Source organism: Mesoplodon mirus, assembly GCF_964341445.2.
Source record: "Mesoplodon mirus genome assembly, chromosome: X".
In the NCBI taxonomy this organism is placed as follows: domain Eukaryota; kingdom Metazoa; phylum Chordata; class Mammalia; order Artiodactyla; family Ziphiidae; genus Mesoplodon; species Mesoplodon mirus.
In genome coordinates this window covers 112,136,152-112,154,175 of record NC_138981.1, presented here as the reverse complement: position 1 = coordinate 112,154,175, position 18,024 = coordinate 112,136,152, and the positions used below count along the sequence as shown (strand labels likewise).

The 18,024-nt window shown below is 40.4% G+C and overlaps 1 protein-coding gene across 19 annotated transcripts in view; it reads left to right on the top strand.

Annotated features, from left to right (window-relative positions):
• The window catches only part of ENOX2 (ecto-NOX disulfide-thiol exchanger 2), a 281,454-nt gene that overhangs the window by 216,828 nt on the left and 46,602 nt on the right, over positions 1–18,024 (top strand). For 14 of the 19 annotated variants that reach the window (XM_082609143.1, XM_082609153.1, XM_082609141.1 and 11 more), the window contains 3 exons: positions 3,226–3,381; positions 11,891–12,097; positions 14,780–15,004. In XM_082609143.1, coding sequence (XP_082465269.1) covers positions 3,226–3,381; positions 11,891–12,097; positions 14,780–15,004 — 588 coding nt within the window. The remainder of the gene's footprint in view (positions 1–3,225; positions 3,382–11,890; positions 12,098–14,779; positions 15,005–18,024) is intronic. The other 5 variants (XM_082609148.1, XM_082609147.1, XM_082609146.1 and 2 more) reach the window with 2 other exon arrangements.

The window sequence follows — 18,024 nt, the reverse complement described above, 5'->3', positions numbered from 1 at the left end:
TCCCAGTGTATTTTAGTGTTGGACTTCTTTGATTTTTTTCAGATTCTGTAATACTTGTATAAGGCCCATGATTTCAGATGGTTATTTTCTTGGTTGGTATTGGAAATTCAAGTCTACTTTGGTCTTAATGGTTGAAGATAAACAAAATAAATAATCAATGTGATAGGAGCCCTTGAAATGTCATGTACAATGTACATTCTGCCCTCTAGCAAGCCCTGCTAGGCATGTAGCCTATGGAACTCTTGGCATATTGAATGCAAAGAAGAAAGGGAGTTTACTCTGGCTTTAGCCATATGTCATGAATACACTTGCTTTTAAATGAATTTCATAAAATATTAATGTAATCATACCAAACAGCACAGTGGTGAGTACATCAGTCAGGAGTTATATTTATCCTGTATATTTGTTTTTTGTTTGTCTCCATTTATTAGTAGACAGTACATGGAGACAGGCATTTCTTTCTCAGTCGAAGTGGCAGAGCTTGTTTAATGAACTGATGTTTCTGTAATCTGTGGTAAGGTAGAGTTGTGAGTGACAGAACTATATGAATAACAATGAGGAGGCAGGCAGAACAATAAAAGGAAGACAAACATTTCAGTAGGGGGGAAAATAAATGGGATTGTTTAGTTGGCACACAATCTAATCTGATCTTTTCCTACTGAAAATTAACAGTTTGTAAATGGGGGAGATAATGTTAACAATTTTTCCAAAATCTTATACACAAGGAATCAAATTTTCCAAAGACATAAATGGCATTCTTAACCACAGTGCTCTCATTCTACAGCATAGGAACACAGAGTGTCAGGGCTCCTAAGTTCTCCAAGATGGAAAAAAAGACCTGGACGCCCTGTCCCCCTGCATAGAGCATGACATATAGGAGGCTATCACAAATGTTCCTGGGATGTGGAAGTGAATGCCTGAATAAGTGAATGTATTAGTGTGTGGACACATGTTTTGAATGGAAGGAAGGAAACTTACCTATCAGGACCACCATGTATCATGCCAGAGGTTTTCATATCTGTTCTGTCCTTTCATCCTTTGAGCTAAATGTCATTATTTATCCCTACTTTTACCAAAAAGGAGATGGAGGCACACAGATATTAAGAAACATCCCTCAAGATCATATAACTAGCATGTGGAGGAGAGTAGAGAGATGAGAGTCACAGGGAGGGAGGGAAGGAGTGTGTGTGTGTGTGCACACACAGGCATGTGTGAATACTTGCATGTTGGGTGAGATAACGTATGAGGGCTAAAAGTAAATTTGTTTTCAGAAAAATAAAATTTCCTCTTAGAAGAAAATTCTTTCTTCCTAAACATGTTCAAGGTCTTGGCATCTCAGCATGACAGGCATGTGGGAGGATGGGGAGTGCCCTAGCTCTCTTGGACTGGCTTGCAATGGGAGGTGCTCATGTGCCACCCACCTGCCTATCTGCCCAGTCACAAGACTCTCTCCTTCTGGGCCTATTGTACTTGAAGTCCTGCTTCTGTATGAACCGCAGTTTCTTCCCATTGTTTAGATACACCTCCTTCAACATCTTAGAGAACCACCCAGGGGCTTCAGAGCCACCTTGAGGACATACTTAAAGGCACTGTCCCTTGGGCCTGAGTGGTGAGCAGGGTAAAGTCTGGGGGAGTAGGACCTGCCACTGCTACCATGACTACCCCTACATTATCAGAACTCCTTATGCAATATTTTCTTTGTTTGCAATACACTGTGCATTCTATAACAGAGGACAGGGGTGAGAGGTGAGGAAATAAAGTAGAATGCACTCCCTTCTCTCAAAGAACATGCATTTTGTTATAGAGACAAAATGTAAACAATGAAATCAGTACCACCTTTTGACCCAGGTAAGCGGGGCCCCTGCCATGGGCCCTCACATCAAGGGACCCCGAGCTTTGGAATGACTGTCCAGATATTTTCTAAGTCCCTCTCCAGAGCTGAGGACTGGCCAGGTAGATAGTGCCATCGGGGTAGGTGCCCCAAGTCCAGAGAAGCTCCTCTGTGGGTCTTGATGGCAAGAAGCAGCTTTCTCAAAATTTTCTAGGTTCCCCTCCAGTGCCTACGATTCACAAAGGCCTGCAGTGTCATCTAAGCAAGGAGCCCCAATCTCAAATTGAACCTATGTGGACCTCAGTCCCCATTTCTCCCTTTGAGGCACTCTTCAATCCTTTACCCTTCAAATCCATTTACTCAAGTAAATGCCCCCAAGAAGCTTCAGAACTTGTGCCTGTGGAGTCCTCCCAGAGTCTTGGTTCCAGGAGAGTATCCTGGCAAGTAAATCACTCCAGCTGTATGGTATGGTATTTCTTTCATGGTATCGAATGGGCTACCAGAATAGTGTTGATGCTGATTTGTGGTGAATCAATTGTGTATCTAGACAAGCCCCACAAAATATGTTTTGGGAGCTCCCACACATCCTAGAAGCACCCCTGAATGAAACAAAAGATGATGCAAAATAATATTCGGTGGCAACAGGTGTAGGACAGTTTTTAGATAAAGAGATAAGAATGAACCAGTATTATCTGGAAAGGTGGGACTTTAAGCCAGGCCTTGAAGCATGGGGAGAATTTGGGGAGGCTTGAATGACTCCAGGCAGGCAGGGAGAACAACAGGAACAAAGGCACAGAGAATAGTTATTTACTGAGCATTTTTGTGCTATGCATTATGCTAGGCACATTTCATTCATCATTTTGTTTATTCCTCATAGCTCCCTATAGAAGTAGGCGGAATTAACCCTGGTTTGCAAATGACAAAACGGAGGTTCAAAAGATTCATCCTGCTAATCAAATGGTAGAACTAGGACCCAGGTCTTCCTGAACCCCAAAACTGTATGCTGTTAACACCATGCTATACTGCAAAAAGACAGGAAGTGTTACAAGGGACAGCAAGAAGCCTTGTCTGAATGGAGCAGAGGGTGTGTGTTGGAAAGTAGTGGAAGGAAAGATCAATGGACAAGGCGCGGTCATATTACAAAGGGCCTTGGATGTCAAAATGAGAGGTAGAGACAAACAGGCACTGGGCAAACAAAAACAAGCAGGCCTAGCCCAAAAGGAAAATGCACAATTATAATATTTAAGACCTGGTAATGCTAATAACATGTTTTCTTAAATATTTTGCCTCTGTCTTAGAAAGGCCTTTGGTTTGAAGCTTATAAGGTAGCATTCTGCCTCTACTTGATCTTGCCTGGTGTAATTTATTGTTCTCTCTTTCCTCTCCTTTTTAAGACTTTGATCCTGCTCTTGGAATGATGACTGGAATTCCACCAATAACTCCAATGATGCCTGGCCTGGGAATAGTACCTCCTCCAATTCCACCAGATATGCCAGTAGTAAAAGAGATCATACACTGTAAAAGCTGCACACTCTTCCCTCCAAATCCAAGTAATATTCTGCTTTTTCTCCACACAAGTCACAATGTTTTGGTGTCTCAGTCCCTTGGTTATTTGTTTTTGTGTTAAGAATGCTGTCAGGGCAATTAGTGCCTGTAAAGTGGTGGCTTCTGGGAAGGAACCTGGCTTTGGAATTGAATTCAAAATATAACACTCCTGACACAGCTTAAAGTAAACTAGTGTTCTAGTTCCTTTTTAGAACTTGAATTTTGTTGAAAGGGGGCTCAGGTTATTTGGGTGGGGAAAACACTAACGGATAAGCCTCCCTTAGTTCTCTGCTGAGAGCATGGCAAAAGTGCCATTTTTGTTAACAGCCCCAAGACTTCGTAAAGGTGAATAGAAAGAGCAAGTGCTATGGGAAGAGTAGGCATTTGGTATGTTGACTTATCTTCTCCAGAGCCCACCAACTGTGTCTGATGAAGCCTTGATTATAAACCCCAGTACTTACTCCTGCCCGTCTCTGGTATATTCTCTTGCACTCAGTGACCTCTCAGCAATAAGGTCATGTGATTTAGGGACTCTCACAGTCTCTTTATGCACCCATCTGATCTGCTTCTGTCTTGTTTCTTCATTAGACAGTATCTTTACCATCAATTCCTTCCCCTCTCTCCCACCTAACATTTCATCCAGGTCCCTGTCACCTCTCCAGCCCAACTCCAAGCTTACCGTCTCCCAAACACTTCCACGTGGAAGGTGCTGAAATTAAAATGGTAGTTAATCTTTCATCGTTCTAATGCATTTCCAATGAAGTATTAGGGGCTAAATCCAATGGATACTTTTTAGTCCTTAAGTTACTTTATTTCTCTACTATATTTAGAACTAGTGACCCCTTCATCCTTCTTGAAACATTAGGTCATTTGAAGGTGTTAGAATGACCACCAGAGAGATTATATAGATCAAGAAGGAGGATGACCAAGCAGGGCACGCTAAGGAATTCTAACATTTCAAAATTTAAGAGAGAAAGGGGAGTTTGCATTTCTGTACACCCCTTAGCAGCAAAAGTCCTTAAAGCACTTAATCTTTACTGTTTCCAGTTCTTCTCCTCTTCTCTCTTAAATCTTCTTCATTTGGGCTTTTGCCCCAGCCCTCTATCAAAATGCTTGCTTAAGAACACTAATGTCTATAGCACTAATAAAGTTAGTTAGACAAGTATTCTCTTTCATACCTGGAAACCAGTCTTTTATAAGGACCATGACAATTATATTTACATAATATGCTTTTAAAATATTTGATAAATTGATAGACAATAATGATACCACATTATAATATGTATTTATTTTATGTTACTAGTTGCTATAAACTTTCTCATACCTTTAAAAAAAAAAGAACACTAATGACCTCACAATACTAAATCCAGTGGTCAATTCTCACTTCTCTTCCAGTTGATTACTCCTTTCTCACTGATATACTTTTTCACTTGGCTTCCAGGATACCACACTATTGGTTTTCCTTCTCACACTGGTCATTCCTTTTCAGTCTCCTTTGCTGATAACCTTCTGTTCTCGCTGACTTCTTACCATTGGAGATCCCCATGACTCAGTCCTTGGACCTCTTCTCTGTACTCATACCGTTGATGAGCTCATCCAATCTCATGGCTGAAAAAAAAGTATGCCAGTGATACTCTAAATTATATTTTTAGCTCAGAGCTTGTCTCTGAACCCCAAACTCATATCCTACTGCTTATTTGATATCTCCGCTTACATGTCAAAGAGACATCTCAAGTTTAATATGTTCGGAACAAAACCCCTATATTTACCCCCAAACCTTCTCCACTAGTATCCTTCTCCATCTCAGATAATGGCAACTGCATTCTTTCAATTACTCAGCCAAAACTTAAGTGTAATCCTTACCTACTCTCTTTCCCTCACACGCCATATTTAATCTGTTAGAAAACTCTGTTGGGTCTACCCTAAAACATATAACTAGAATTCTACAATTTTCGTGATAATTACTGCTATGACCCAGTTTATGCCCCCATAATACATTTTCTGAACTATTGCAATAGCCTTCTAATTGGTCTTCCTCTTTCACCCTTCCCCCCTACAATGTATTCTCAAGAGGGCAGGCAGAGTGATCCTTTTTAAAACCTAAGTCAGACTATGTCCCTCCTCTATTCAAAACCCTTTAATGGCTCCCTGTTTTACTCAAAATAAAGGCCAAAGTCTGTTTAATGGCACAGAAAGACCTTTTTTTTTTAAACATCTTTATTGGAGTATAATTGCTTTACAATGGTGTGTTAGTTTCTGCTTTATAACAAAGTGAATCAGTTATACATATACATATGTTCCCATATCTCCTCCCTCTTGTGTTTCCTCCCTCCCACCCTCCCTATCCCACCCCTCTAAGTGGTCACAAAGCACCAAGCTGATCTCCCTGTGCTATGCAGCTGCTTCCCACTAGCTAGCTATGTTACATTTGGTAGTGTATATATGTCCATGTCACTCTCTCACTTTGTCCCAGCTTACCCTTCCCCCTCCTCGTGTCCTCAAGTCCATTCTCTAGTAGGTCTGCGTCTTTATTCCTGTCTTAAATGGCACAGAAAGACCTTTAATGGCAAAGAAGGTCCTCCCTCTCTCACATTATCTCTTTGACTTTGTCTCTTACCACTCTCCTTTCCATCACACATTGTTCCAGTTATACTGACCTCCATGCTGTTCTGTGAACACACCAGGCACTCTTCCATCACAGGGCCTTTGTATTGGCTCTTTCCTCTGCCTAGAATACTCTTCTCCTAAATATCTGCATGGCTAACTCACCTGCCTCCTTCAAGTCTTTGCTGAAATGTCTCCTCTTCAGTAACCCTGACAACCTATTTAAAAGTTCAGCCCTCCCTGCCACACTCCCAATCCTACTTACCCTCTCTATTTTTCACTTAATACTTAATACATTTTAACAAACTATGCAATTTATAGAATGTAAACTCCACAAAAGCAGGGAGTTTTGTCTATTTTGTTCACTGATATATCCCCAGCACTGAGAAAAGTATCTGACATATAGTACGTGTTCAATAAATATCTCTTGAGTGATGGATGGAGGGATGGATGGATGAATACAAAAGGAGAAGTCAGAGGTCTAGAAATCAAACCAAGAGAGCATGAGGTAATTACACCACATGCTGACAACTTCTAAATCTATTTTTTCAGTCCATGGCTCTCTTCTGAGCTTCAGACACATATAGCCAACTGACCACTAGACTTTTCCAGGTGTATCTACTTCAAATGTGCAAAAAACAGCATTATAGTATAGTGAACAAACTACTAGATTAAAAGTCGAGAGAATTGTGTTTTACCCCCAGCTCTGTCAACAACTACCTGAGGGATCTTGGGTTAGTCGCATGACCTCCCCAGGTCTCAGTTTCCTTGTCTGTAAAGTGAGGCTATTGGGTTAGATTACCCTAGATACCTCCAAGGTTTCAGCCAGTTCTAAAAATATGATTCTTGACATTAAAAATGTAGCTACCACAATAATTATTCACCTAGGCAAAAGTCCCTCAAAATGTATTAGGAAAAGCAAGAGCAAATTGGTAGGTGGCCCGTAGAGCTTTGTGCCTTCAGTAGAAGAGGCAGTATGGTATAATACTCAAGAGCCCCAACGTGACACAGGCCTGGTTTCATATCCCAGATCTCCATACTAAATAGCCATGAAATCCTGGGTAAGTAACTTAACCTCTCTGATCTAGACTAGGCAAAATCAGTTCTGGTCTAAAAATTCAGCAGATCAAACTAGACTGGAGCTGACTGTGCACCAGTCTCCTAAAGATAAATGGTGAATTGTCCTAGGAGCAACATCCTCTGATTCCTAGGAGTCAGAGATATGGCAAAAGAAAGCTCTCTGGAACACAGGTACTTTTTTTCACAGGATGGCTATCAGAGATTTACTGCATTCCCAATTAACAGTCCTCAGTTGGTGGTATAAGAGGACAGCACCCTCTCTCCAGAGAACTCAATTCTCTCAAGATTTTTCACTTCAGCTGATAGACCTTCTGTATGGAGAGGTTTCATTTTTCATCTACTGTGAAATAACAGTGAACGTGGAATAAATGGTGGAATATCACCTACTATCTGTATGCAGGCATGTGGGAAAGCACCCAGGAGCCAGAAAAAGAGCAATCATTTCATTTTACCATCTCAAAACAGGCTGAACTCATTTTGGCTCCTAGGGCTGGGTTCTATAAAGAAAATTAAAGAAAATTAGATAAATTGAGAATTAATAAAGATTCGCTGGCCTTCTGATTACTTCCAATCAGTTGGGATTACATTAAAATATATCTGACCCCTGCTGAGTGTCTAGGGGACCTTCAATCTTGGGCTGTCTGATAAAATCAACTCAAAGATTTTGCAGTATGCAAATTCTGGCAAACCAGTTGAGTGATCTGTGATGCTCCTTTGAAAAGCAAGATGCAAGTGGTTTATTGGGCCTCTATGCTGCTCCCTGCCTCACTTCTCAAAGATGAGCAGTGACTTTGATCTTAATGCTGATTGCCCCAACACAGTTCCCCAGAGTGGGTGCTTAGTTGTAATTAGAATTGCTAGAAGCTCCTCCTTTTCCATTACCAGAGATTAGAGTGCTTTATACTCCCAGTTATCTTGCATCTTTTTACATGGAAGTTTCTTCTTCTCCATCTGGAGTGGTGATTGGGGTGTTACAGGAGCTTAGCACATTACCTGATTAATAGGATTAACTCCTATGGAGTTACCATTGCTATGCCCATATCACTGTATTTCAGTGGGATTAGAAAATCGGGCCCAAACAACAAAGTACTTTGAGCTGTTAATTAAAGAACAAGTACTATCCATTAAGGAAGACAGTACAGCCCATTGCCTTGCTGGTGGCATACACCTAAATCTCAGCAAATGCTACATTTACCCAAGGAAAATAAACAAACCCCCAGCATTCTTGACACTACTCTTAGTGGCTTTTATGCGCCTTTACAGTCACCACAGAATAATCACAGCATCTAAATAGGGTGATGGTTTCATCAAGGGAAAGAGCCTTGGTATTGTCAGTATTACATATAACTATAGCAGTAACCAGACATTCCTTAGAGTCTCTCAACGGACCTAAAGGTAAACCTAGGCTAACTCAAATAATATAAAAAGGTGATTATTTGCTTCATAAAAAGATTCTTTATCGAATTCATTTAAATAGTAAACTTCAGAAGGGTTCTAAGGCAGGATTTTATTCTGAAGCCTTAGATTTGAAAACATGGCTCTAACTAAATAGATGTTGTTGAAAATTCTTTACCTAATATAGTCAGTGGCCGGGTTGTGTTCCATGGTCAAAATCATGTGTGTCTCCACAGCTGTAGATTCTGAAACTGAGCAGGACACCATGGGCCCTACAGGGTACAAAAGGCCCTTCATGTCCCCTGTTTCTTGCTTGTAGGAAAATATTTTTGTCTCCTAGGTCTTCCCTGAGTGCCAAAGAGCAGGCACAAGCAGTTACTAATTGGAGAAGTGAAGGAATACAGAAACAAAGGGAAAGCAGTTAAGCAAGATAGCTTGAACAATAATTCAACAATAAAACAGAGTCCTAGTTCCTCTGCAATGAATATGCCCCAGACTGGTTGGAACCAGAAGGTTGATGATTAAGATTCCTGAAACAGGGCTTCCCTGGTGGCGCAGTGGTTGAGAGTCCGCCTGCCAATGCAGGGGACACGGGTTCGTGCCCCGGTCCGGGAAGATCCCACATGCCGCAGAGTGGCTGGGCCTGTGAGCCATGGCCGCTAAGCCTGCGTGTCCGGAGCCTGTGCTCCGCAACGGGAGAGGCCACAACAGTGAGAGGCCCATGTACCGCAAAAAAAAAAGAAAAGATTCCTGAAACACCACCCTGTTACCTCACTACCAACCAGTCAGAAGAAAGTCATACACCCTGCAACCCTCACCCCAAATGTTGCCTTTAAAAACCCTTCCATGAAAGCTATCAGGGAGTTCAGGTCTTTTGAGCATGAGCTGCCCATTCTCCTTGCTTGGTGCCTGCAATAAATGCTGTACTTTCCTTCAGCACAACCTGATTTTGGTAGATTGGTTTTACTGCTGGGAGGGTGGGGTGTGAAGCAGACCCAAGTTCAGTTCCGTAACAGTTTCTCTACCAATAAGAGTGATTCCTTCCCAAACCCAGCCTTATCTAAAGATCTGGATAAAGCAAGGAGCTGAGAGTTTAGAAATCCAAGTCTTAGCTATCACTCCACTCCAGACTTGTAGTAGGATTTTAGAAAGCCTCAGAGTGGTAATTAGGAAACCTGAGTTCTATAATAGTAAATAATAATAACACTATAATAACTACAATTTATTGGGAACCTATCAAGTGCTAGGCATTATGCCACATGCAATATAGGCAGTAGATTATCAATTATCCTACAGTAACCCTTGTAAGGTAGAGGATAGTATCCCTATTTTAAGATGAAAAAACAAAGTTCTCAGAGGTTATGTAGTTTTCCCAAGGTCATACAGACAGTGAGTAATTAAGGTTTAAATCCAGGTTTAACTGCTCCAAGTTCATTTTCCTTCTCTTTCTATCTGATTTGTTGACCTTGAATAAGTTACCCAACCTCAGTCAGCTAAGGTTTTTCCTCAGAATATTTTAAGTTTAGGCCAAGTCAGTGGTTTTCAACTATAGCTACACATTAGAGTTGCCTGAGGAACTTCAAGAAAATGATGCACATGCTGCACCCCAGACTAATTAAATCAGACTCATTGGAGGGAGACCCAGGCATTGTTTGTTTGTTTGACTCCCAAGTTGATTCTAATGTGCTACCAGAGTTGAGAATCACTGGAAGTGTGATATCTAGAATCCTTTCCAGTTCTTAAAAAACTCAGAAGTATAAGTCTCAAGAGATTCTGGATCTCATTTTTCCCTTTTTGGCTAAAGCTATAACCTCTCTAATGTTAGACATTTCAGATTCCTGCTCACTAGGTTATTTTCTTTTCCCTTTAAACTTCTCCTATGGAATGAAATACCAATACAGTGAGTTCTTGAAATTGAAGACATTTAAAACTTTAACAGAAATTTTGTAGGTTCCCTGAATCCCTCTACCCCTTTTACTGAGTAAATAGAGGGAAAGAGACCATCATGAGAACTTGATTATTCTGACCCACACTAATAAGCAAAGTGAGGAAACTTAAGATGCTAATAGCCGAGGCAGCTCTCAAATCATCTGCTTGCCAACTTGGATAAGAATCAGGTGGGGGCCTTGGCCTACTCTACAAGTGAAACTCATTTATTTTTGCATGTGAGCTGTAATCACTGGTTGTCGAGCTCTCCAAATCTTGAGCTGGGAGAATTATTGTTAAGAGCTGAATGGGAAGAACGGATTACACAAAATAAATCCTTGCAGATACAAAACCAACACTAGAAAACCCTTGACCATCATGCTTTGTTTTGTTGGGCTATGAACTGTAGGATTTTGCTTGGGAAATGCTTTGCTACGTATAAACAGCAACAAGGAGCTGGCAGATACAACCGGCTTTATGTATAAGTGAGTAGAAAGCACATTTTTTAAGCAGAAGGAAAATCATCTCATTAAATAGGTTTTTTTGTTTGTTTGTTTTGTTTTTTTGTTTTTTTGCGGTACGCAGGCCTCTCACTGTTGTGGCCTCTCCCGTTGCAGAGCACAGGCTCTGGACGCACAGGCTCAGCGGCCATGGCTCACGGTCCTAGCCGCTCCATGGCATGTGGTATCTTCCCAGAACGGGGCATGAACCCGTGTCCCCTGCATTGGCAGGCGGACTCTCAACCACTGCGCCACCAGGGAAGCCCATTAAGTAGGTTTTTAATAACTCTACAGCCAAATTTATCTCACTTTATTTAATGATTTCCCAGATGAGCTTACTTTCCCTCTAAATGCTGCATGATTGGCTCTGGACCTCACCTCTCCAGCAAAGAATCTGAGGAAGAGCTCACTGGTATCAAAAAACAAAAAACCTAAAAGGGATGATCTGTACTCTGGCTGACTTTGTCAACCAAATTATTCTGATAGCTGTAAATATTTTTGTAAATGTTCACCCCTTCACTGTCAAATTAATCCTGAAACAGTTCTTTCTGTAAGCATGAACAGGGAGAATACAATAACTACAAGCTGAATTAAACAAACCCTTCTCTCAAGGACACTGGTTCTAAGAATTCTCAAAAGTAGGCTTAAACCGAGTGGGATTTCTTTCCACTAATTGTCTTCTTAATAAAAATGACTGAAAATTGGGCATAGCTGGGTTGTCACAACAAAAGTAAAGAACAAAATTAAAGAACTTTTGATGAGACAGATGGGTCTGAGTCTTTATCCTGTATACATAAATCACGATCACCAAATCATTGAATAAAATAATTCTCAGGTTCAGGCAACCAATTTGCTATGGAGCAGAGATGAGCATCTTGGAGGCCACATGCTTCTGGGACTCTTAGGCAGAAGTGGGGATAGTAGGGCTGTCTCTGGGACATGTGAAGTTTCTAAGAGGTCTGTCCTAAGCAAACATTTTAATTTCAAATGCTTTTGCACTTATACTTAGATCTTCCACCTCCTGCAACCCGAGAACGGCCACCAGGATGCAAAACAGTATTTGTGGGCGGCCTGCCTGAAAATGGTACAGAGCAGATCATCGTGGAAGTGTTTGAGCAGTGTGGAGAGATCATTGCTATTCGGAAGAGCAAAAAAAACTTTTGTCACATTCGCTTTGCTGAGGAGTACATGGTGGACAAAGCCCTTTATCTTTCTGGTAGGTGTTTAGTCATGAGGATTGTGCCCACCAGGCACAGCACACAGATTGGGGATCAGTGTATTTGCACCTGTGGCAGCTAAAGTTTGGGCTTAATGGCAACCTTTCTTGCCTTCATGGATGGAAAATGCATGTTACTACCTGATGTATTCCTTTAAAAGTTCTTAAGTAGTTCCCAGTTGCCTATGGGAAAACTCCAAAACTCCTTACTTGTAGTGTTAAAGGCCTTGATTATCTGTTTTACCTCTCAACATTATCTCCCAATCCTTCCTTCACATACCATGTCCTAACACTAAACTAATTCTAGTTCCCAGAATGTGCCCATGGTGTTTTATGCCTTTTCCTCTGACTAGAATTACCTTTTCCACCCCCACCCACCATACACACATCTTCATACCCTAAAGCTCCAGCACAATCATAACCTCTTCTAGAAAGCTTTCCCTGACTTCTCTCCCCACTCTTCCCCAGGCTGGTTTGGGCACCCCTTCCTCAGTGCTTCTGCCATGCCTGGTGATTCCTCCTAACATGACACCTGTAACACCATATGAGAACTGTCTCTTTCTACCTCTGTCTCCTGCAACAGAGAATGAACTCCTTAGGGGACAGACTGTGTCTTATTTAACTTTGAATCCCCAGCATTTAGCACCTAACCTGGTACAAAAGTAGATGCTCAAAAATAACTATGGAAGTCAGTTAGTTACCAAATATTTATTGACTGATAATCAGAATGCTAGGTTGCTGAGGATATGGCAAAGACTGAGGCATACAAAATTCTTGCCATCAGGGATATTACATTCTGAAGATGGTAAAATATGATATATATGTAAACAATATCAGGTACCAATAAATGCTATGAAGAAGATAAAAACAGCTAACATACCTGGGGTTGCTAGGAAAGCAAGTATTCTCTAACATTTGAATTGAGATTTGAACAATATGAAGGGGATTGCCATGCAAACATCTGTAGGAGAAGCATTCCAAAATAAGGAAGAACAAGTCAGAGACCCTAAGATGAAAATGGACTTGGCATGTTCAAGCAGAGGAGAGAAGGTAAGCATGACTAGAGCACAGTAAATGAGAGAGAGGCAGTGAAGGGAAATGAAGTCTGAGAGGTAAACAGTACCAAATTATGTTGGTCCTTTAATCTATACAGACATACCTTTTTTATCGCACTTTGCCTTATTATGCTTTGCAGATATTGTGTTTTTTTACAACTTGAAGATTTGTGGCAACCCTGCATTGAGCAAGTCTATCAAAGCCATTTTCCCAACAGCATTTCGTCACTTCGTGGCTCTGTGTCACATTTTGGTAATTCTGGGAAAATTTAACTTTTTCATTATTATTATATTTGTTATGGTGATCTGTAATCTTTGATATTACTATTGTCATTGTTTTGGGGTGCCACAGATTGCACCCATCTAAGATGGTGAACTTAACTGATAAATGTGTGTGTTCTGACTGCTCCACCGACTGGTCGCTCCCCCATCTCTGTCCCTCTCCTTGGGCCTCCCTATTCCCTGAGACACAACAATATTGAAATTAAGCCAATTAATAACCCTACAGTGGCCTCTAAGTGTTCAAGTGAAAGGAAGAGTCTCTCACTTTAAATCAAAAGGTACAAATGATTAAGCTTAGTGAGGAAGGCATGTCTAAAGCTGAGATAGGCCAAAAGCTAGGCTTCTCATGCCAAACAGTTAGCCAACTTGTGAATGCAAATGTAAAGTTCTTGAAGGAAATTGAAAGTGCTAGTTCAGTGAACACACAAATGATAAAAACCTGAAACAGCCTTATTGCTCATATGGAGAAAGTTTTAGTTGTCTGGATAGGAGATCAAACCAGCCACAACATTCTCTTAAGCCAATGCCTAATCAAGAGCAAGGTCCTAACTCTCTTCAGTTCTGTGAAGGCTGAGAGAGGTGAGGAAGCTGCAGAAGAAAAGTTTGAAACCAGTAGATGTTAGTTCATGTGGCTTAAGGAAAGAAGCCATCTCCATAACATAAAAGTGCAAGGTGAAGCAGCAAGTGCTGATGTAGAAGCTACAGCAAGTTATCCAGAAGATCTAGCTAAGATCATTAATGAAGGTGATACACTACACAACAGATTTTCATTGTAGATAAAACAGCCTTCTATTGGAAGAAGATATCATCTGGGACTTTCATAGCTAGAGAGGAGAAGTCAGTGCCTGGGTTCAAAGCTTCAAAGGACAGGCACACTCTTTTTAGGAGCTAATACAGCTGGTGACTTTCAGTTGAAGCCAGTGCTCATTTACCATTCTAAAAATCCTAGGGCCCTTAAGAATTATGCTAATTCTGCTCTTCTTATGCTCTATAAATAGAACAACGAAGCCTAGATGACAGCACAACTGTTTAACAACATGGTTCACTGAATATTTTAAGCCCACTACTGAGACTGACTGGTCAGGAAAAAAAGATTCCTTTCAAAATATTAATGCTCATTGACAATGCACCTGGTCACCCAGGAGCTCTGATGGAGGTTAATGTTTTCATGCCCGCTAACACAGCATCCATTCTGTAGCCCATGGACCAAGGAGTTATTTCAACTTTCAAGTCTTATTATTTAAGAAATATATTTCGTAAGGTTATAGCTACCATAGATAGGGATTACTCTGATGGATCTGGAAAAATCAATTGAAAACCTTCTGAAAATGATTCACCATTCTAGATGCCATTAAGAACATTCGTGATTCATGGGAAGAGGTCAAAATATCAGCATTAACAGGAGTTTGGAAGAACATGATTCTAACCTTCATGGATGACTTGGAGGGACTCAAGACTTCAGTGGAGGAAGTAATTGCAGATGTAGTGGAGATAGCAAGAGAACTAGAATTAGAAGTGGAGCCTGAAGATGTGACTGAATTGCTGCAATCTCATGATAAAACTTTAACAGGTGAGGAGTTGCTTCTTAAAGCTGTGCAAAGAAAGTGGTTTCGTGAGATGGAATCTACTCCTGGTAAAGATGCTATGAAGATTGTTGAAATGACAACAGAAGATTTAGAATATTACCCAAACTTAGCTGTTAAAGCAGCAGCAGAGTTTGAGAGGATTGACTCCAATTTTGAAAGAAGTTCTACTGTGGGTAAAATGCTGTCAAACTGCACTGCATGCTACTGAGAATTGTTCATGAAAGGAAGAATCAATTGATGTAGTAAACTTCATTGTTGTCTTAAATTTTAAGAAGTTGCCACAGCCACCCCAACCTTCAGCAGCCACCACCCTGGTCAGTCAGCAGCCATCAACATCAAGGTGACACCCTCCACCAGCAAAACGATTACAACTCTCCCCCAAACTACCCCATCCAGAGAATGTATACATGTATAAGTATGGCTGAGTCACTTTGCTGTGCACCTGAAACTATCACAGCATTGTTAATCGGCTATACTCCAATATAAAATAAAAAGTTTTTTTAAAAAAAGATTACAACTCACTGAAGACTCAGATGAAGGTTAGCATTTTTAGCAATAAAGTATTTTTAATTAAGATATTTACATTTTTTAGATGTCATGCTATTGTACATTTCATAGACTACAGTACAGTGTAAACATAACTTCAGTAGGCACTGGGAAATCAAAAACTATGTGTGGCCCACTTTCTTGAGATATTCACTTTATTATGGTGGCCTGGAACTGAACCCACAATATCTCCAAGTTATGCCTGTAGTAATGAGTTTATTATTCTGGATACAATGGGAAGCCATTGAAGGATTTTAAGGAGTAGGGTGATGTGATCTGATATACATTTTAGAAATATCACTTCTGGGTAAAGAATGGACTGAAGGGTATGGGCAAGTGTGGTGACTAGTGGTTAGTTAGCTAACCATACCATTAGTCCAATCCAGAAGTGATAGCGGCTTATATACTATGGTAGTTGGAGTGGAGATAGCAAGAACTACTCTGCATAAAGTCACTTGTTCCTGGTAAAAGTTCAGATTTGGGGAGACTGAGGCAATTGGAATTGGAATGATTTTCTTTGTAAATATTATAAAGTTTCATGGCCGATCCTTTGCTTATTTGAATTGTTATTTTTCTTTATGGGGCAGTGGACAAATAAGATGAAGGCAGAAGACAGAGTAATTGGAAAGGGCATAGAACAATTAACTACTTCCTTCCCTAACTACTAACCCTCCCCTAAGGGTTAACAATTTGGAAGAATTGGGTCCAAGTGCTAGACATTTTACAGAATCTGCATTCATGTAACAGGCGCTTGTTGGACATCTCCTTTGTGTAAGCTATTATGCTAAATGTTGTACAGAGTAGAAAAGGAGTTAAACCTAGTTCTTCCCTTTAATGAACCCTGGGTTAGTATGCAGTCATACATTCATTTATTAAAGAAACATTGAGCACCTGGCATTGCTCAAGACACTGATAAGACACACTCATTGCTAATAATAATGACATTTGAAAGTTATGTGTGCTGTACAAGAAGTATGGTAAAGTATTATGGAAGTTCAGAGGAGAGAGAGGGAGGGAGGAAGGGAGGATGGGAGGGAGGGGGGAAGAGAGAGAGAGAGAGAATTTGAAATTGTCTGGTTCCTGACTGGGGTTATCAAGGTAAAAGGTAGCATTTAGACCAAGTCTCTGACAAAGAGAAAGCATTTGAACGTGGACAATGGGGCATAGATACAGCATGAGCAAAGGTACAGAGGTGGTAGGTTTTGATGAACGTTCAAGGAAACAATAAGTAGTGGTTTGTGTGCTGAGGGGACATGAAAGGAGGAGCGAAAACATCCATCGTTAGTACACTTTGAAAGGCTTAACAGTTGGGTCTTTACTTCTCAGATAACAGGGAATTGTTGAAAAAATTCTTGAACAAGGAAGAAGATTGTTTCTGAAAGATTAATGTGACCGCTCTGTATAAAAAATGAGTAAGAGGAGAGGAGGTCAGTTAGATACCTGTTGCAATAGGCCAAAGAAAAGGTAATGAGCATTGGAAAAATTAGGCTGGTAACATGGGAGAGGAGAAGAGGAGGCAGATGTAGAATGCTCTTTTTACATTTGCTAAGTGCTGTAAAATCCAACTACTGAAGATTTAACAGCCCTTAGCAATGATAAGAGAGCATTCCACAATAGACTATTTTAATAAAAACTTAAAGGTCTTGAAAAGCCCTGAACAGTTGTACATAAAAGACAACATGCTGCTCAGGATGTATCCATCTAAATGTCATTGAAATCAGCTCTCCGTTAACAGCCACCTGGAAACATTCTCACGGCTGCCAAAGGAAAGGAGGTTGCACTGTAATGTGAAAACAACTAATTTTTCCCTTTAAATTTGAACCTGCTCCCTGAAAGTTTACACGTGCTAGAAAACTCCTGAATTGGATGGCTGTTCTCCCACTTTGTAAAAGAAAGAGGTTAAAACAAACAAACAAAAATCCCTTAGAAAGGGGCTAGAAATGTAGACATAATTGTTTTTTCTGTTGGAGTTTGAGCACCTTTGGGAGCCGGCATTGTACACAGCGCAGCACCTCAGAGCATCACAGTATCTTGTGTATGTTTATGCAAAAGTTTCATTTCCTCCTCTCATTTGATCTTCTCCACAATCCTGGCAGAATAGTCAAGGTAATCATTAATAGCCTCATTTTTCTGGTAGCTCAGATAATTTAATAAGATGAATGGGTGTGAAAGTACATTGTAAACTTTAAAGGGCTCTAGCAAAGTTTACTTATGAAATGTATTTATTCTTCCTCTTTCTAAAAAGAATATTTTAGTGTGACTGGGAATTATTCTTTATAACAGCTTTATTTAGGTATAATTGACATACAATGAACTTCACATATTTAAAAAATACAATTTGATATTATTGACACATACAGCTGTGAAACCATCATCATAGTCAAAATAATGAGTATGTACACCTCTCCCAAAAGCTTCCTTCATGCCTCTTTTGTAATCCCTTCTTCCTAACCCTCCC